The sequence below is a fragment of the Xenopus tropicalis genome, chromosome 2 (assembly GCF_000004195.4).
Source record: "Xenopus tropicalis strain Nigerian chromosome 2, UCB_Xtro_10.0, whole genome shotgun sequence".
NCBI classification, from domain to species: Eukaryota; Metazoa; Chordata; class Amphibia; order Anura; family Pipidae; genus Xenopus; species Xenopus tropicalis.
The window spans coordinates 26,712,259-26,734,502 of record NC_030678.2 but is presented as its reverse complement, the minus strand read 5'-3'; the positions used below and the strand labels follow the sequence as shown (position 1 = coordinate 26,734,502).

The 22,244-nt window shown below is 37.6% G+C and overlaps 1 protein-coding gene across 4 annotated transcripts in view; it reads left to right on the top strand.

Annotated features, from left to right (window-relative positions):
• samsn1 (SAM domain, SH3 domain and nuclear localization signals 1) overlaps positions 1-22,244 on the top strand; it is a 146,447-nt gene that overhangs the window by 10,195 nt on the left and 114,008 nt on the right. For 3 of the 4 annotated variants that reach the window (XM_031896611.1, XM_031896613.1, XM_031896610.1), the window contains exon 3: positions 9,919-10,137. The exons of the other annotated variant lie outside the window; for it this stretch is intronic. In XM_031896611.1, the coding sequence (XP_031752471.1) occupies positions 10,114-10,137 (24 nt within the window). In that variant the 5' untranslated portion in view covers positions 9,919-10,113. The remainder of the gene's footprint in view (positions 1-9,918; positions 10,138-22,244) is intronic. 4 annotated transcript variants of the gene reach the window in all.

Here is a 22,244-nt window from a genome sequence, read left to right as displayed (position 1 = left end):
TGTGTGGAGGGGGGGGGGGTGGATATAATACAAGGAACACAATAAAAATCCTTAATTCTAAGGATGGGAAACCCAGTTTACCAGTGTGACATTATTTGGTTGACATTGATGTAATGTAGGAAGAGCGCATTTACTATACTGACGCTATGCGCAAAGCTCTAAATATTGGCACATGTTTTTAAGGAACAGCCATTAGTCCTGATATATTTTCTGTGTCTTTGCCCCTCCGGGCACCTGTTCAGTGCTTACAACGAACCTTAACCCGCACTCCCTCAGCTCTCCAATAGAAGTTCACCGCTCGGTGCACAATGCTAGAGAGGGATCGGCACCCTCCCCACAGACTCCAAACAAGCAAGCAGCAATGGCACTCAAGAGCTACATACGGAACTTGCCCTTAAAATATTCTTTATTGCGGAAACTGCCATTCATTATCTGTGTAAGGGCTGTGACAGACGGGAAGATTAGTCGCCGCGCGACAAATCTCCCTTGACACGGGCGACTAATCTCCCTAAAATATGGCACTGAAATCGCTGACGTTTCCTCTCAAGGCAACATTGGCGATTTCGGCAAATCGCTGTGCTGCATATGCCATCCCACCGGCGATTTGCATTCTAGCTGGTGGGATGGCATTTCAGGGAGATTTGTTGCCTGCGACAAGGGAGATTTGTTGCGCAGCGACTAATCTCCCTGTCTGTCACAGCCCTAAGGGATATTAAAACAACATACATAGTTAGCTATAACCTAACCTTTTTTTTGTAGTTAAAATGCAAGACATGTGCCTACACATTAGGGGTCATTTAAAAGCACTTGCACAGAGTCTGGCTGCACTTTGTACCTAGTGTTGGATGGAAATCTGGCACTCCTTACAGGGAGCAGCCTTGTCCTTACTGCCCACCATAGGCAAGGAAGGGAACAGGTAGGCACAAAGGAGGGGCATCATGCGTTCCCTGCCCCATTTGAACACAATGCTACTAAATGCAGGTAGCACTGTATTTATGGAACAAACACGAGCCTATGCATCTGCATTATACTGTCAAGACCTGGAGCAATTCTTCAAAGTGCTGTAACCATTTTTGCACCATGTCTGCATTTACACCATTTACATACCCATTGTATGTACAGATACACCCACACAGCACTGCTGAATATGTTGGTGCTTTATAAATAAATATTATTAATAACAATAAAGGTATACAATCTATTATCTGGAATGCTTGGGAATGTGATTTTCTGGATAAGGGATCCAGTCCATCATGTGGACTGGACTGTTCTTGCTTATAATGGAGTCTATGGGAGACGGCCTTCCTGTAATTTAGAGCTTTCTGAATAAACCCTTATCTGTTTACAGATAAGAGATCTCATACATGTAATAATAATATAGTAACACTTTTATAACAAATTGATATTTATCGTGTTTTAATGACTATAAATAACGCGAATGGACAAACCAGAACATGTGCAGTAACTGTATTTCAGCTGATAAATCCATATTAATTAATACAGAGTTTTTCTGTTCAAATGAACAGTTCCTACAATTTATATCTTTTATTTATAACTAAGCAACATGGATTCTATGTAACCTCTATTTAGAAAGTCCCACTGGGCTTTCGGTGGCCTTGTATCTTAGCCCCAGCACTGGAGGGTTAAGCTTCATATAAGCAATAGATGCCTCTCTGTAGTTGCACTCGGAATCTCCTGCGCAGCCTGGGGAGCCATTGGTTTCAGCTTTATTAATAAGTGATAAACAAAATAATTTGTCTTGGTTCTGAAAAGTTTAGGAACTGGAAAGGAAAGCTCTATAAATGAATGGTTTTTACCTGTCTAAAAGCTGCTGCAGAAAGTGTTAATGATTTATTAACTGATGGTAAGCCATATGCCTCATATTAGCACATTAAATCACTGTATCTGCTGTATGTGTAGTTATGGGCTGCAGGATCCCAGCTGGGAGACAAAATGTTTTTAGCATTACTTTTAATATTGACTTGTGCAAAAGTATGATTACTTTATCCCCTTAGAATGTAAGCTCTTCCTACTATTTCCTAACCCTTGCTTATAATCTATTGTAACACCTCCATTTTTATAATATTATTGTAGAATGCTGGCTCAATATTTATATATGAATGATGATGCGCCACTACAGCAAACACTGCCTTCATCCACCGCCACCATCCACCACCACCATAAAACAATTATTAAAATTAAATTATTAAAATAATATTAAATGTTATTGGAAATATTTCTTGACAGGACACTTTCATAGTACCTCTCTATCTCTGTGCCTAGATATTATGGTAGTTTAGGGGAACCTATAACCTCTTGCTCTCCTATTTACCCTGTGCAAATTCTCCCTGAGTAACTCCCCTGCCAGCCCTATCTAACCAGCAGCCCCCCTGGATTCAGCTGGTTAGCTCTGGCAATAAATTTGGCTTTTTCCGTATCACAGTGTTATAAATGAACTCTTTCCTTTCTCTCTCATTCCTGGAAAAGGTAGTAAAGCGTTAATGCTCTGTGTTTCAGAAAGGGCAAAGGGGCCACTTAGGTCAGGGCCCACAAGGGAAAGATCCCAATTTCCCAACAGGCCAGACAATACAGCTTACTATGCACAATGTATGCCATATGCAGTCGCCTAGCAAGCCAGCTAGCACACTTTCTCATTTACCACCAATCTGTGCACCCATAGGGTGCTCCTCATCAAGTCCCAGCAGCTAAAACAGCTGTCAAGTATCTTATAAAATGTGCAATGATCTTCATAATATTAGAGCAACACTGATAGCAAAACATCATTTTCTCTGTAAATCCTCAGGGACTGTGCCAAAAGTATATGTGCAGCTCTGTTACTGGGATATCCCTTGGCCATACTTAGGATTCTTGGACTATAAGATCCCAAGAAAGGAACTAAGAGATCCCATACATCTGTTGAACTAACCCATCAAGCCTCTGTAAAATCATTAAAATGTGGTACAAGAAAGTGCCTGAACTCAGAAATAGCCCCCACCTAAGATAAGACTAGGTGCCTAATAGTAGTAATAAGATAAAATGCCATGGAATTCTGAAGTGTTCCCAGACATAAGTCTGTATATGAATAACTAACAATAACTGCTATGCCCATGTCACTGAGAACAGATTTCGACTGAGGATTTTTGTAAACTCTCTTAAAAACTAGAAACCTGGGTCTCGAGTGGAGTACATAGTTAGTTCACCTTAAAGGGGATATATACCATAAATTTTTACAATGCACTAAACCATGTAAAACAATGTAAAATAGAAGGAAGTGCTTTTATTTTAATACCTTTGGGTTCAAATCTGTCCATAACAGCTTGAAAACTGTGCTCTACCCAGACCTTATGCCAGCTTATACTCTTCAGTATGTGGCTGGGGCAATGACACAACCTCACCTACTGAAAGTGCAGTGAATATTCCTAGAGTGGGTGGGGCTTAGAGACACAGAAGGAGGGTAAAGCCTGTCAGTCAGTGCTGTGACCACTTCCTGTGGGAGACTGAAGCGACACTCCCATGTCTCATTTGGCTCTGGCTTCAGACTGGAGAGCTTGTGTGTGCAGCTCTCATATAATGGCAGTTTTAGGAGGTAAAATGCTTTCAAAACATCTTTCTTTCTACATAATTTCACATTTTGAGGGAGGATGAATATTATAACTGAATATGAACTTTATTTAAAATGTCTGCACATAAAATTGGTCTGCACTATTTAATTTTTATAGTTTTTGAATTATTTGCCTTCTTTTAACTCCTTGTAGCTTTCAAATGGGGGTCACTGCCCCCAGCAGCCAAAAAACTATTGCTCTGGGAGGCTACAGTTTCATTGTTATTGTTACTTTTTACAACTTATTTTTCTATTAAGACCCACCCCTTTTCATATTCCTGTCTTTCATTCCCTGGTTGGTAAGGTAATTTGAACCCTAGCAACCAGATAGCTGCCGAAGCTCCAACCTTGAGAGTTGCTGAACAAAGACTGAAATAATTAATACTACAAATAATAAAAAACGAAGACCAATTGCAATCTATCTCAGAATATTACTCTATACATCATACTACAGGTTAACTTAACCTCTGTAAGGACTCACACTGGCAGAATAGCCAGGCTACTCTTGTCTAAAGTCCTAATACTGTCTAATTATGTCTCTAAGTGCCATTTTTAATAACAGGGCCCCATGACATATTATCCTTAGTTGGTCACTCCGGTTTGGCAGGACTTTAAAAAAAAATGTTTACCCTTGTAAACTTTAGAGGGAAGACCTATCTTTTTGCAAACATGCTTGCTGGGAAATACATGGTTCAGAAGTTATTCATGTTACAAATAGTTTGTATAAGCCCGTCAGCTGTAATTCCTCTCCTTGTTGCTTTTGCATGGACCACAGCTTCATCTCTCTGCAGCTTTTGTATCTGCGTGGTGCTTTCTATTATTAAGCCCTGATGTGATCAACAAAATAGGTGAATTCCCAATACAAAAATACCCTGGTTGACTACTACCTTTTTCAGGAAATTTAGGGGCACACCAGTTCAATTTCTCACATTAGGTTCCTGGAAATCCCCATGCATTTAACCCTTAAGTTTAAGTCCAGGACTTTTTTACTGAGATCCAGTTGGATTGCTTCAGCCTTGCCATGTTCCCTAGGGATTGTCTGTAGGCTTCTCTGGCAAAGTGGGCTGAATGTGTCTCCTTTTAATTATCGCAGCCTCAGTGTCACTGCTTTTCCTGCCAAGTGATGTCCTTTGGAAATCAGTGCAAATACTGTTGGTGCAGAATATGTTATTGAGTAGAGGATCAGTTGGCTCCTCTCTATAGACAGTGGATAAATAGTTAGGGCTATTGCAAAGAATTTGACTAAAGGCAAGGTAATCTGGTTATTGCTAATATCATTTGTTTACCACAAGATGCAATTCCCTAATGACTTAGCACACTAGAGGACCTTCAGATGCCGGTTAAAGTTTATTCATCCATTAAAATTAGTTAGGCATATCTAACTTATGTTGATGGTCGTCTAGTGTGCTAAGGCATTTTGGAATTGCTGATATTCAACTCCCCTAAGCTACAGGTTCGGGGCTTTCTGCACCCGGACCTCCTCCTGGTTACGGTGAGCTGTTTTATGGAGCTGATTAACTGATTTAATTTGCCCCAGGTCGAAAAGACAGGGTCCGATTCATTTAAGAACTATTGTTAATGGGTGGGCTTTAGTTTGGTTGTACTTTAGTCATTTAGTTATTATATTTATTTTAATTACACTTTCTTTACTTTTCGTTTATTTGCTTTTTGATTTCATTTACCACAAGATGCAGCCAAGCCACCTTAATAGGCAGCTAAATCGTCCGGGGCAGATCTTTTTTCCACCTCATGTTGAGCTGCCCAACAATTATACCCTTCTGGACTGAAGTTTGTAGATTGCTTATTGTGGCCACTGTAATTCAGGTACAAGCCCTTTACTTAAGTATGTATTTAGGGTATTATAACTTATCTCAAGGAATCTTTATTGCTTGCTCATAAACATAATGCCCTTAAATGGCTCTTGGAAGCCCCCCCCCCCCCCACTACTTCTTAAAGCCTGGGAATATCAGCTTCTAAGATTATTGTTATCAATACTGTATAATGCATGTACTGTATAATTCTTATATGTGATTAAACACAGGGATGTATGTATGGCATGGCACTCTATTTTCCTTACCCATTTTTCTGTATTTGTATTGTTTGTTTTTATTTTTGTTTTGAATTAAAAGCAATAAAAAAAGATTACAAAAACACATGACATACAAACCAGCAATACATTGGCGTAAATCAAAGTAATAGAGCAGAGACCACACTCCATGAAATATTTAATTCCTACCCGATGGCATACATTTGCCATTTCAGAGTCATGACTGATTGAAGCCCCGACTCTCTTAAAGGAACAGTAACATCAAAAAATGAAAGTGTTTTAAAGTAATTAAAATATTATGTGCTGTTGCTCTGCAGAAAACTGGTGTTTTTGCTACAGAACAGCTACTATATAAATAAGCTGCTGTGTAGCCATGGGGGCAGCCATTCAAGCTGGAAAAAAGGAGAAAAGGCACAGGTTACATAGCAGATAACTAGTAGCCCCATATAATGGGGGTTTATCTGTTATCTGCTAAGTAACCTGTGCCTTTTCTCCTTTGAATGGCTGCCCCCATGGCTACACAGCAGCTTACTTATATAAACTATAGTAGTCTTTCTGAGGCAAACACACCAGTTGTAGCAATGCAGGGCAACAGTACATTATATTGTAATTACTTTTATACACTTTCATTTTTTGATGTTACTGTTCCTTTAATCCAGTAGAATGCAGCAGGAGCAACTTTCTGGTTCTTAGATACTAACAAGGGCAAACTCTTAAGTGCAAACAACTATTGCAGTCCTCCATGTTTTTTGTCAAATTTTTCCCAGAATTCTAAGGCTGCCTGGCACCTTAGTGTCCTGCGCTCTGCTCCGTGCCTATCAGCCAAACAGCTACACTGACCTCAGCAGAATAATATATAAGCACTTTATTCATAGAGTTTTATGGCATGCTAACAGCAAAAAAGGCTCAGAATCAGTGCTAAAATATGTAATTTTGGCTATGCACCCTGATATGGTCCGGATCTACAATGGTGGTTGCTAGAAAATTTCCTTTTTAAGCCCCCCTTACCTTATAACAATGTTACAGATATGGGAAACCATTCAGCCACGGTTCCTAGATCTAGAACAGCAAATACGTGTTTGCCCAAAATCTCTCCCTATTTGATATTCAAGTTGGGATTTATAGTTTATCTAAGAGGCCAAATAATCAGTTTTTATCCAATCTCTCCCAAACTAACCTTCAGGCTGGGCACCCACTGCTACTGCTCCAGACTCCCCCAGTTTGGGGACCCCTGATCTACAGGGATCATGTAGGGGAAGGGAACCCCATATACCAGATCTCTTGAAACCTTTGCTTTCTAAACATTTGCTACATGTTCATGAAAAGAACTTTTAAATTAAAAAATTTAAATTATTTTTTTACACTGACATCTATAGGAGTCTAAAACTTTGCAAATTAACAGATACATCCCAACCAAGGAAATGATTATGAAGATCTTGGTGATTATCCCTTAATCTTGAGAAGATTTAGGATGCTTCCCCATTTCCTGTAAATCAGAGGAATGATTTAATTACCAGCGAGATCATAAGAGCACTGTTATTCACATGGAGAGCTACAAATCCCACTGATGCCATTCAGAGAGCTCTATATTTATCTGTCTCTGTGCATTGATGTCACTTCCAGTTGATTTCAAATGCTCAGAAGAGAGTCCATATCACTGACTGGCGTAACAGAAAGCAATGTCTGTGGAATAGTTGGTATTTGGGAATGAGGTTAAGGGATAGAACAAAGGAACTACAGTTTAGTGGCACAAGTACAGTGCATTAATAAACATCATAGTGTGTTCTCTCGAGGAAACAGCTGGTTTGGGGAAATTATCATACTAAAGCAATGTAATATTTTTAACAATTAGGACGGGAAGTTAAAGGCACAGATAGATATTAAGCTTTTATGGATTTATACAGATGTTTAGGGAGGATGCCCAGACCTATATGATATGAAATCTTTATACAGCTCTATAAATAATCTGAGTTTCTGAGAAGAAATTCAACCCTTGAAAGGCCACATTTGCTGAGGAAGAAAGACGTTATATTCGATGTTTCATTTAAAGGAGGGACATCTCCCAAAGGAGAACAGCAGCATATTTGGCAGCTGGGAATTTTACATTGACTCATAAATGTACCTCCTCAAACTAACAATATCATCTAGTAAAACTAAAGACTTCCCCTACTAAAGAAGTCCAGGTTCTGTTACCTATGCCCTTTGGGAGGGATGTTTCACTTACTGACCAAGGGATAATGTGACCAAGATGAAGGAGCACATGGCTGTTTCTCTTAAGACTCCAACTGTGACCAGAGGTGGATGTGCCTGGAAGCTAAAGGCCCCAGTATCAAGTGAGGCCATAAGGAAACCCAATATTTAATGAAGTTGGGGCTGCAGGGACACTGTGAAAGAAGACTGGTTAGTGTCAGTCTACCTCCTAGCAAAGGACATCCCAGAAGTTCAAGTGCTTTTCCATAGATAAAGAGGTGCCACTTGGGACATGCTGTCTGCAGTTTTCCCCTGTGAGTGTTTCCACTCCCCCATCTGTCTACAGCCATAATAAAGGACACATTTTGCTTAAGAACTAGTGATGTGTGGGTCGACCTGCGGGTTGAGCCTTTGTGCTCGGTGGATAGAAGATGTGTTCTAAGCCTTAGAACACGTCTTCTATCCGCCGAGCGCAGGTCACGCCCTCCTCTGCATCGCATCCGGCATCCTTGGGACCCCCCCTACCTTGCCCCGCAGCATCCGCAGGCAAACATATTGTATGGCTCTCATGGAACTACATTTTAAAATATGTGGTGTTTATGGCTCTCTCAGCCAAAAAGGTTCCCGGCCCCTGCCATAAAGCCTATATATGTTAATAGTAAGTCAAAGGGGATCTCTTTCCTAGATATATCCAAGGCCTTGTCAGCTATAGCTAGGACCATAGGTAAGATGGGCAGCTAAGACCCCAACTGGGGTTAGAGATTATTCTAAAGAAGGTCAGTGGCACCAACAGAGGTATTTGCCTACTGAATTTGGCTCCTCAATAAAAGTGAAGCAAAAATTGGCTCCATTCATGCATTGCTCTGTAATTCCTATGTGCAATTCTCATGTGATTCTTACTGTGACTCTCACCTAAAAATGTGCAGAAATGGATCATCTGATGACTCCAGATGAGGAGAGATCCAGTGTGTTACCTTGACCCATGCTTGTTTATATAGCTGGATTGAAAAGAGAATAAAAATGGGTTTCCAGTAAATCAGCTCATTCTTACTATGGGATCAAAAGATAAAATCCGTAGTCCTTAAAGCTAAATTTGTACAGCTTTAACGAGGATCCCCTGGGCATACTCATGCCTTATCACTATGCCAAGGCCCCCAAGGGAATCTCCAGCTGTGAAGCAATTAAATACATCTTGCCTTCCCTGACATTGTCCTTAGCAAGGTCACCATTGTACTGAGTAAACAGAAATAATATCTGCGTGGAGTTTCCATCTGGGTTAAAACCAGGCTGCTCTGATTCTGTGCTTGAATTTGCTGTACACGGTCTCTAGAGTGAAGGCTTATGGAATTAAATACTCACACAGGCTCTAATGCCAAAAGCACATTTCAGATTTGAAAGCCGCGGTGAGTATTATCAGAGAGATATCTGCTTTAGATGGTTGGGAGAACAAAACATGATGTCTGAACCAAGAATTAGAAAAAAAAATTAATATTAATGTCAGGTCTTCTACTTTTCCAAAAAAAATGGCATACTAGCCCTATTCTGCCTCAGAAAGGATGTTTTTTGATTATGTCAATAACCCAAATTGCTCTAAAATAGGATGGATCAAATTATATATGTTGGCTCTGCTGATTTTTAAAATTGGAAAAAAAATATGGAATGAGTGTAAATGTCCTAATTCCAGGTGGTCCCATTGCTTAGCAGGCAATAATGGTTATAGAGGAGTGTACCTTCTAGAATAACTATTCATTCTGGAATATCCAATTAGCGGGAAGGAACCTTTTGTATTATCTGTCAGTCATTTGTTCCCAGCATGCAGCCTACTGTATCACTGCCAGGGCTACATTTTAAAGTTAATTTCTAAAGCAAATAATGTAATAAATCTGGAATAATATACAGGTACAGGTACTCTGTATTCTTTAAGAGCTATCCTTGGGTTTATGTCCCAATAACAAGTTTCCAAGCATTTATAACACATGGGACCACTGTTTATATTTGCAGCCCCTGTTTTGCTTTCACCTCTCAAATATGTTTCACAATTCTAATTTATCCCAAAGACAATATTGTTCCTTTCATGCAGGAAATGCTTTGCACTCGGGAAGCTCGTCTCATTTAATAATGGGCTCTGAATCCCATGGATTACTGAGGGGATTTTATCTGGCTGTAATCTCTAGAAGGAAATACACAAACAGCTGGGAAGACACAACAGATCAGCATTTTGCCATTGGGAATACCGCTGAATAGAACTTTTGGAGAGGAACGGCGATATTTCAAGATGAACCTTTTCTGTTTTACGCTGGTAAGTGACTGTTCCATGCAGTGTCTTAAATGGTTTCATCTCGGAGTATGAAATAAAGGAACTTTGTAAAGATATGGGAGCCACTATAGAGCCAGAGTGGGCAGTAATGAGGGCAGAACTCAGGGCAGAGTAAGAATGCAAAGTGCTGGGAATTTACAATAACAGGAATACTAGCTTGGGCAACCGGATGAAATAATATAGAGGTTGAATGATACTGTAGAGCACAATGTATAGATATAGGACCTGTTATCCAGAATGCTCCGGGACCTTTCGGTAACATGGATCTCCAAACCATGAAAAGATACTGACATCAGAAATTGAGATTTTTTATATCTATTATAATATTGTCTTTGCATGAGCTCTATAAGTTTGCCATAGAAATATTTGCCTGATGTTTTAACATTCCCTATCTGATCCCCCATGTTCCTCTATGAGGGGGCTGCCATATTTGTGCAGCAGTAGTACGTTAGCATTAGAAGCTCTCACAGGTTGAGAAGGGACAGTCACGTTGGTAAAAGTCAGGTTTAGTTTCATGTAATAATTATCTACAAAAGCATCCCTATCGGGGCAAAATAATCAGCATGACCTATAGGGAACTTTTAATGTTCATTATTATTTTGAAGAGTTTTTTAGTGTCAGTATCACTAAAGCATTAAACCATTAATTAAACCCAATAGGATTGTTTTGCATCTAATAAGGATTAATTATATCCTAGTTGGGATCAAGTACAAGGTACTGTTTTATTACTACAGGTATGGGACCTGTTATCCAGAATGCTCTGGACCGGGGGTTTTCCAGATAAGGGATCTTTTCTTAATTTGGATCCCTATGGCTTAAGTCTTCTGAAAAATTATTTAAACAATAATTAAACCCATTAAACCCAGGATTGTTTTGCATCTAATAAGGATTAATTATATCCTAGTTATTTTACAGTACATTATGAAAACAGTAAATATGTTAATATGTGTACTTATTAATATGCAGGTATGGGATCTGTTATCCATAAACCCATTTAGAAAGCTCTGAGAGCTGCAGTGTATGTAGCTACAGTGTATAATTTCAATGAAGATGTTTCATATTTGACCACTTTGCCCCATGGGATTTGCTGGAGAAAGGCACAAAGCCCTGTGTTTCAGACAAGGGGGCCCTGTTCTTTGCAATGGCAACTTGTACCCGAGATCTGCAGCTAAGATCTCAGAATGCAAAAAACTAAGAAAATAAATTAATAGACCCGGCAAATATACATTTTAATAGAACAACTGTACTGGGGTGTTTTAGTGGCATTCTTCAGGTGGTTTTAGGCATAGAAAGACTCTATCTCTTGTAGGCTTCTTACATCTGTACTTTGTATTGGCTAAGCCAAGTCTTGTGCTCATCAATTATATACAGATATGGGATTCCTTATCCGGAGACCCATTATACAGAAATCTCTGAATTACAACAAGGACATCTCCCCCAGAGTCCATTTTAAGCAAATAATCCCAGTTTTGAGAAATTATTCCCTTTTTTCTGTAATAATAAAACAGTACCTTGTACTCAAAGGGAACTAAGCTGCATGAATCCATATTGGAGGCAAAACCACCCTGTTGGGTTTATTTAATGTTTAAATAATTTTTAGCAGACTTGGTGAAGACACGCGGAGCTACTAGTAGCTACTTTTTGTGGCTACTAAAATAGACAATACTGATAACTGTCTCTACGTGTGTTTTAGTAGAGGTAATTCTCAGTATTGTCTATGGCAGAATATTTTCTGGTATTTAGTAGCCGTTCAAAATTAGCTGCTACTAGTAGCTCAGTGTGTCTTTGGACCTTAAAGTATGGCGATACAAATCATGAAAATATAACCTTATCCAGAAAACCCCAGGTCCCAGGCATTCTGGATAACAGGCCTCATACCTATATTTCATTTTATATAGGTCTGTATTTCTATAGGTCTTAGGCCCAATGTGACGGATGTGAATATTGATAAAAGTTCCTGGTAATGTTGTGACTTTCTCTGCCTATTGACCAACAGGAAAAAACATTCTCAAACCAATCAACATACTTGTGTTCATTTACAAAGTGCGGGGCAGGGTGCAGATGCAGGTCTATTCCCCCCCCAGTGAACACAGCGCTGCAGTGGTGGGCTGGGGATATATAGGTGACCCCACTTCCCACCCCCTATCTTGCCTGTAATTCAGATGTGCAAGTTATGGAAGGCAGGGTGCTGAGGTGTCTTGTTCTTACCAGCTGTCCTATGGCTTTTAATTGACATAAATGTATTCATTTGTGCAAATTCACATATAACAACAATTTTATACAATGAACCCATATGGTATATTGTGGTATGGTAAACTATTTATATGCTTGTGGTGCCTGCTAAAGTTTTAGTCAGCATTTGGATTGACAGCAGTGCCACAGTTTTCATCAGGACGATGTGCTGCCTGCTGAGTGCAGTGATTGGCGGTGCTTTAATCTGGATTATCCTAATTACATTGCATCTCTTCTCCTGTAACTGGCATAACACAGGGTAAAACAGAGGCACAGACTGGCCTCAGCCGAAGGTAATTCTGAGTTTGCTGCTAATTGGGCTATTATTTAAGGTCTTAACAATAAGACTGTAATTAGACTGTAAGCTGCGGAAGACAGAGCTCTCCATCGTACTTTCTCTTTAAATGGCATTCATTCCTTAAGGTGGCCATAGATGCGCAGATTTCAGCTGCTGATTCAGGTCATTCAGACTGATTTATCTACCAGTGTATGGGTAACCCTGATGGGCCTGCCCGACCGATATTCGGCCTTTTTGCACTTTGCACTGGTTTTGTGCCCTTAGCCCTATAGCACCTGTATATCTTGTAAATCTACTGTATATATGCGTGCTTCTTTGTCTGTCCCTACTTATTCCCCTAGGAACCTTTCTTTTTCTCATAACACTATCAGGGTCAGACTGGGCCTCCGGGACACTGGGAAAAATCCTGGTGGGCTCCGGCGGCTCCCCTGACATTTTAAATTTATGCTCTGGGGAGGATTTTGGTTAGGGGGGCCCCTGTGGGGGGGTTATGGGACGTGGCTGGCAGGAGCCCCAGTGGGCCTTTCACCCCCCAGTCCGACTCTGAACACTATCATACTGTTAGGCCAGTGTATATGTATGTACATTATGCCACTACCAATACGTATAGGCTAATAGCACCTATATATTAAACGGGTGGTTCATTTTTAAACTAACTTTTAGTATGTCATAGAATGGCCAATTCTAAGCAACTTTCAGGTTATTCATTCTCTATTTTTTTTTTTTTTATAGTTTTTGAGTTATGTGCCGCCTTCTTCTCATCCTTTCCAACTTTCAAATGGGGATCACTGACCCCAGCAGCCAAAAATATTTTTATATTTTATATTTTTGTTATTGTTCCTTTTTCTTTACTTACTTTTCTATTCAGGTCCTGTCTTATAAATATATCAGTCTCCTCTTCAAACAAATACCTGGTTTCTAAGGTAATTTTAAATCCTAGCAACCAGATAAATGCTGAAATTCCAAAATGAGTTGCTGAACAAAAAGTGAAATAATTAGAAAACCACAAAAAATGAAGTCCAATTGCAAACAGTCTCAGAATATTAATCTTTACATCATACTAAAAATTTACTCAAAGGTTAACACCCCCTTTATATAAAAGGATGGGATTCAAAGTGGTCGGGCAGCATCATATGCAGCAGCTTGGGCTGGACCCAAGCATTTATGAATTTAAAGGAGAAGGAAAGTTATTATCACTTTGGGGGGCCAAATGTTATGAAGCAAAATAAGAGGATTGCTCTGTGGTGCTCATACAGAAGTACCCCATATTATAGATTAGATAGGTCAGTATAGGTGTGTGTGCGGGGTTCACTTGGGTTGAACTTGATGGACTTTGGTCTTTTTCAACCCTATGTAACTATAATAACTGGGGGGTACCTAATTATTCCCTAACATTTGGCACCCCCTGTGATTTTAACTTTCCCTCTCATTTGATTATTCTAATATTGTTGTATCTGGGGCTAAATAAGACTGAATCTTTTCTAAGTTTGGAGTCTATGGGGGATGGCTTTCCCATAATTTTTGGATAACCGGTCCCATAACTGTATCAGAAAATATAATAAAATTCTGCTGTTTACAAACTGCTGCAGGCCTCCATGCAACTTTTCAGCTAGCCAACTGAATAGCGTGTTGCTTGCGAATAAAAGGGGGAGCCACATTTTTATATTAGGGGTCATTTACACAGCATAACACAGTGCAAAATAGGCTGCAACGGGTCATTTTATTGCATTTTGCACTCTGCATTCTGCTGTTTACAAACTGGCTCAGGCCTCTGTGTTCCGTTTTGGAGTCCCTTGAATAGAGCGCTGCCTGCATATTAAAAGCAAAGCCTGACATCACTAAATTGGAAGTGATAGCAAAAATGAAAACAAAATAAATTAAGTAGAAATTTTTACCTAAATTATCTAGTATAAATAAATCTAAAGCAACTGGACATGTTAAGTAATCATTGAAGACGTTTCACTACTCATCCGAGCAGGTTCTTCAGTAGGAAGTCCAGTTGCTTTAGATTTATTTATACTAGATATACCATGACCTGGATGAATGAAAATCTTCATAGTCATCTTACCCAAATTCTTATTCATACAATTCTCTCCAGCTTGTATTAGGAGAGAAAGAGCAGCCACACCACCACCAACTAGTCTCTCAATGGTTAGATATGTGTAGTTTTACATGAAAATGTAGGCATACACTCCTTTATCATTCTTTTCCCTGTACCTGCAGAGTCTCAGATCTACTGTAGATCTCATCTCAGTGTATGGCTGCCTTTACACTATAACACTATTTTTATTCTGAATTAACAACTTATAATACAAATTTTGTTATAGTCTAAGTGCATGGCTTCTGGAAAAGGAGCATTTTTCTCCAGTACCTGTGTGCAAGTAGCACTTCTGCCTTGCAGTTCTGGGGCCCTCAGTTCTGGCTTTGGCACTATCTGAATTTGTGTGTTCTCCCTGTGTCTGAGTGGGTTTTCTCTAGGTATTCCAGTTTCAGTGACTTAGGATATCCTTACAATGGGGGTATACATAAATGTATAGGAATTCTTGTGACCTGGACTTTTCCTGATAAGGTTTCTTTCTGTAATTTAGATTATCCTAAATCTTCTAATAATCATTTGACTATGAAATAAACGCACCAATAAGGAGTAAATAAATCTTACTTAAGACCAAGTACAAGGTACAGCTTTGTTATTACAAAGGAAATCATTTTCTATTGTAATTTAGAGCTTTCAGGATAATGGGTTTCCAGATAATGAATCATATATATATAATGTGTGTATGTATGTGTGTGTATATATATATATATACTTTTATATATATAATCAATGAAATCTTTACTCATCAATCACACTGTAAAGTGTTTTCACTTTTGCACAAGTCCCTGTGATTTCTGGTTCTTTTGTACGGATTGTGTTACAACTTGGCAACTAGACCCTTACATATATATACATATATCTCTCTGTCTATCTATATATATATATAATATATATATATATATATATATATATATGGGCAGATTTATCAAAATGTCAGTTTAGAACTTAATAGATGAAAACTCACCATGTTCTATTCATTTCTATGGAATGTTTAGAAGTGTATTTATCAAATGGTAAAAGTTAGAACTCACCAATTACACTTTTAAAAATCCCATAGGAAAGATAAACCTGCAACTAAAATTAATAAAAATGATTTACAAACATGTATTTTTTCTCTTAGGAGCTGTTAAAATTTAGAATATTGTCTAAATGTGAATATTCCCTTTCAGATATGGAGATCCAAATTATATAAAGATCTCATGTCTTGAGCATTCTGGATAACAGGTCCCAATAAAAATATATATTTAAATACAGCATTCTATTTGATCATTCACAATTGAAAAGGAATAAAACATAATTTATTATGTCATTAACATCATTTTTATTTTAACAGTATTTGTTGCAAAGAAAAACTGTGGGTAATACTCGGCGCTATTGGTATACAAATTGTTTCCTCTTCTTTCAGTGTAGAACTGGGAGCAGTATTGCTTTATCCAAACGTATTAGGTCATGTCTTGATCCGCCATGGCTGTGTCCATTTAGGCGTGACACAGCCCCGATCCACCCAAAATCCCACCCTTTTACGGTTATGCGAATCAAGACAGTCCCATTCATTTTAGGTTCCACAGTTCTTGAATATGCATGGCCTAAGAATGTTCCTTGGCGCTTCTAAGACCAATAAAACATGCAAACTTTTGGTTTCTCCTGTGTTTTTTTCTCAGATTTTAAAAATCTGAAAACTTTTTCTTTGCTCGGCCTGTAAAATCTGCAGACTTTTCCTTTGTTAGGCATATAATATCTGCAAACTTTTGCTTTCCGCTGTATTGTTTTCTTCGGCTTAGGAAGTTTACAAAGTTTTGCTTCCTTATGTGTATAGAATTTACACACTTTTGCTTTCTGCTGCTTTGATTTCTGAGGTGACTGAGAGCTGGCGACTGTTGGCTCCACTTCCAACAGAAGTTCCTCATCACCACATATATCTTCACTTGGTTTAACAAACACAAGTTTCTCTTTGCACGTTGATAATAATAATAATAAAATTAGCTCCGCTTGCAATAGAAGTTCCTCATCACGACAGATATCTTCCATTGGTTCTTTGTGCACAAGTTGCGCATCACTGTGGATTACAAAAATGTGTTAATTCTTTACGTTTATGAAATCTGGGGATTTGATGAACAAGTACTACTTTATAAAATTAATATTTGTATTTAAGATATCATTAAGACTTTTTTGCCCTGTTTTATCATTAAAAGTACAATCTGAATTTAAAAACGCTATAGTGATTTAGTATATAGAGCTTAGAAATCTCACATCTTGGGTTCTGCAGACTTATGGATACATGTTAATAATAGTATTAACAGCTCCAGTTGCAGTAGAAGTTCCTCTTCCTCGTTACCGTAGATATTTTTAGTTGGCTCGAGAGGTACAAGTTTCCCTTTACTGTGAAGGAGAAACAAAATGAGAAATAAATTTAGTGTGTCTCAGTATACTACTCTGCTACCCGTAACAATTATATTGTTTTATGTTTTTTAGGCATGGTTGTTATGGTTACTGCCCAAAAAGCATATTCACATCCCCACGCCAGGCAATAAAATCATAAATCAAATGTTTCTATAACTGTTTCTATTTTTAAATAGTATAATGAACTTAGCAAACTCACATCTCAGATTCCAAAGGCTCTAAAGTCTCAGGCTGGAAAGTGGAGGTTTCCAGCTCAAATTTCAGTGAGGGCTCCCCTTGCTCCTCACTGTAGGTGTCGTCAATCTTTTCATAACACACCGAACTATAAAATAAATGAATTATGAGATCCTTGACATATATCTTGTGTTGTGCTGAGCAGGAAATTATTTATGAATTTCATAGGGCATTTACTAAGGGAAGCACTGTTTGGGTTTACAATACTTACATGTTGAGGTTCTGAGCAGTCGGTGACTTTCTCTTTAGTTCCATCAACCGCTGGAGCAAGCCTTCTGTGTCTTCTTTACTTTCTAGAATCTCTTCAATTTTCATAGACCGTTGTACCCTGTACAAACCAAAGAGTGTCATTCCAGCTGTTACTAACACCCCTAGGACTTAAATAAACATTCTCAAAATATTCTATATATAATTATGGCTTGTAAAAGATAGCATAAAAGATGCATATATTTGTGGTGCTATACAAATTAATATAAGATATCTATAACAATTTATTCTTTATCTTATAACCATCCAGTTATTTTCATTTATCCCAAATCAAATGTCAAATCCATAGTTTAATAGTTATTGCTACATTCTTCCTACTAAATAACATAATAAACACATGTGCTGTTTAATATATGCAAAGCAAACTCACTTTTTACGTTTCTGATTCTTAGTAGGCTTTTCATTTAAGGTCACCAGAGACTCCAGAAAGCTGAAAGTATTAATTGGCACTAAAGCGCCACTTTCAGGTTCTGGAAGCCTTTGCTCAATATGATCTTCTATTTTCTCTACCTCAGTAGGTTCTTCTATTTTCTCTACCTGTTCTCTGTGCTCTCTACTGTAAAAACAGAAAAGTGTAAACATCACAACCTCTATTATCTCTGCTTTGTAGAATATATAATCAGTTTAACCCATAGACATACTTCCTGAGTGTATAGCTAATAATAACCATACTACCTGAGTATAATACAGAGCCACTGGTGTGTAGCTATTACTAATTTTTGAGTTGTATTATATAGTGATAAAGTATTACTGATTTGTGGGTTGAAGATTTGAGCATTAAACCTTAGCATTAAACCTTAGCATTAAACCTAGCTGTAGCAGTTGGCTGCTTTAGAAGTGAGAGCTATAAGGTAGGGACTTCTGCTATAGCGAAACAGTGTTCTGTTAAAGAATAATTGTTCTAAATAAAAAAAACTGTAGGCACAAACCTATCAGGGCTTTCAGATGCTGCTTCAGACTGAGCTGCTACTGGAAGCTCTGATTTTTTAGCAACTTTCTTCTTCTTCTTCTTTTGCTGTTTTCCTTTATGCACAGAACTTTAAACAAAAAAAAAGTACATTATTTAAAATTTGATTGCATGTGTGTATTAAAAGAATCAATCAAGGCAAACAATACCTATAGTTAATTGAGGCCTACAAAGCAAACAGACCTTTTAGCTGCTTTTAATTTTTGCGCAGACTGAGCTGTTTCAGGCGGGTTCTCTACATCTGGAAGTTTTGGTTTCTTCTTTCTAATCTTCTCCATAATCTTCTTCCACATACACCTGAAGAAGCTATAAAGCAAAAAGCTATTCTGTTATTTTTTACTTTTTATGGATGGGAATTTATCAATTGTTGTAAAAAAATTCAACCTGCAAACATGTTTTATATCACTAAGGTACATATGGATAAATGTAAATTTAAAAGAAGCAGTGTTGTTTATATACTCTAGGCTAGGCATCTGATAGTGACGCGCAGTTTGGGCTATGCAGGTTTGGGCCAACATCTACACTAGGGGGCCATTTATCAATGTCCGAGGTTCAATTGTTTTAAAGTTCGAGTTGCGAAAATTCATATTCTTAAATGATAATTTCTGATGTGCGGAAATGTTACGAAAATTTGTATTGTTACGATCTGAAAGATACTAAATTTTTGTAATTGAGGCCTACAAACCTAACAGACCTTTTAGCTTCTTTTAATTTTTGCGCAGACTGAGCTGTTTCAGGCGGGTTCTCTACATCTGGAAGTTTTGGTTTCTTCTTTCTAATCTTCTCCATAATCTTCTTCCACAGACACCTGAAGAAGCTATAAAACAAAAAGCTATTCTGTTATTTTTTACTTATTTATGGATGGGAATTTTATCAATTGTGGTAAAAAAATTCAACCTGCAAACATGTTTTATATCACTAAGGTACATATGGATAAATGTAAATTTAAAAGAAGCAGTGTTGTTTATATACTCTAGGCTAGGCATCTGATAGTGATGCGCAGTTTGGGCTATGCAGGTTTGGGCCAACATACGATTTGCAAAAATTTGTATTCTTAAATGATAATTTCTGATGTGCAGGAATGTTATGAAAATTTGTATTGTTACCATCCCAAAATATTGTGGTACGATCCAAAAGATACAACATTTTTGTATCCAAACGATCGTAAACGGCGCAAAAAACTTTCTAACTTTGGAAACTTTAATGATTTATTTATTTCCACCCTTCTCAACCATAACTTTACTATGCCCCACTTCTGCCTTCAGTAGCCACTATTTATAGCCATGCACCTGCTCCGCCCCCTTCGTAATATCAGAGGTGGGGCAGGTGTGGGCCTATAAATAGAGGTGGATTGTTGGGTTGGGAAAGAATGGTTAGAAACCTTGGTTTAGGTTTACAAACCTATCAGAGCTTTCAGGTGTTTTAGAAGATATTTCCTCTGGCTGCACTGGCGGGTTCTCTACATCCTTATCTGTTTGCTTTGTCCGCATACATTTTACATACACTAACCTGCAGAGACAAAAGAAAAGCACAATATATGAAATGATAGTGCATGTGTAGAATATTGGCAGTATTGCGGTGTCTAGTAGTGATAGGCCTAAAGCAAGTGGACTTTTGTAAATGTTTCAGCCATATGGCTTCTTTACTTCAACTGAATGGTAGGGAAATACTCAAAGTGAATATGATGTTAAATTAGAGCCAATGAAATAGTATAACCAATGTTAAAATGTTTTACTAAACAACAGAAGCAAAATAAAGTGACTTTAAGTAACGTGACTTACCACGCAATAAAACAAAGCAAAGGAATTGCCACCATAGATAGCATTAAAGCTACAGGGAGAATATATTTCAAATCTTCTTTGGTGTCATTTACAACACTTGGCATTCCAGGAGTTTGGTGTATTTCCTTAGTCCCTTTTGTTCCATTTGGGTACATAACCACTCCTTCTCTTTTTATTCTTTTTTGTGTTTCATCTGCCAAAACAATATTAGCGTTAGTAGAAACCTACTTGACTGAACAGGTTTTTGTACAATTTTTATTTGTAACACTTTGCAGGAATCTTTAGGTTGAGGCCCTATCAATTATATTTTATATATATATAATTATAAATTAATAATCAGTTGCATCAGGGATCCCCAACCTTTTATACTCGTGAGCCATATTTAAATGGAAAAAGTGTTGGGGAGCTTGGGCCCTAGGGTTTTCTGGATAAGGGGTCTTTCTGTAATTTGGATCTCCAAACTGTAAGGGGCACATTTACTAGTCCTCGAATCCGAATCCCGAATGGGAAAAAAATCGGATTGGAAATTAAAATTTTTAAACTTTTTCATCGCTGTCGCGGTTTTTTCGCATTTTGCACGACTTCTTCGTCGCCGTCGTTACCATATCGTATTTTGCGCAATTTTTTTGACGCCGCCGCGATTTTTTCGTATTGAACAATTGTAAAAGGCAGAAAAACAATCTGAAATTTTGCACGACGGCGACGAAAAAGTTAAGGAAAATTTACGATAAAGTTGTAACAGCGACAAAAAAGTTGCAAAAATACCCATCATTACGCATTTGGACGCTTTTGGACGTTTGTGGATTAGTAAATGTACCCCTAAGTGTATTAAAAAATCACCTTAACATTAACTAAACCCAATAGGGTTTTTCCTCCAATATAGATTAAATATATATTAGCTGGGATCTAATATAACATATTGTTTTATTATTGGTTTTCCGGAAATGGTGTCCTTCCATAATATGGATCACCTTACTTGAAGTCGACTAAAAAACAATTTAATATTAAATAGACAATAGGATTGTTTTTCCAACAATATGGATATTATGCAGCTTATTAACCATTAAGTACAAGGTACTGTTTTATACAGAAAATGGGAAATAAGGTGAATTAAATTATTTGATTAAAATGGAGTCTATGGGAGATGACCTTCCTATAAGTCAAAGCTTTTTTTTTTTTATAGCAGGTCCTGTACCTGTACGATACACACTGCAAACATGAGCCGTGCTTATTGAGCTTATGTTTAAAATAGGTTAGACTCCAACTCTCTATATCATCATTTTTATTTAGGTGGATTTACTGATATAAAGAGACTATCTATTCTTGTCCTTCCTACCACAAAATATAAAACATCAGTTAACAGAAATGAGGACTTTTTTTTGCCTTTGAGATTAAATACTTTACCTGATGTGGATGTGGAAAATAGAAAATGTAGTCCAAATATGATGATCCAAATATAAGTATATTGAAATTTCATTCTTAGTTGTTCTGCAATAGAAAGATATAAGCAAATTAAATTAGATTAGAGTAAAGCTCTTTGCACCTATATATATATATATATATATATATATATATATATATATATATATATATATATATATATATATATATATATATATATAGTACTATGCATAAAAGCATAATATTTTCCTATTTAACTAATTGTTCCAGCTCATAAAATGAGTATTTATCTGCTTCTCCCTCCATGCAAATTGATTTGTGGCTTTTGGCTTCACATTGGTTTTAGTACATGATATTCATTTATTAATAAGCAAAATATAAATATGGAAATGGCCATGAAGGGAGTAATGTCTC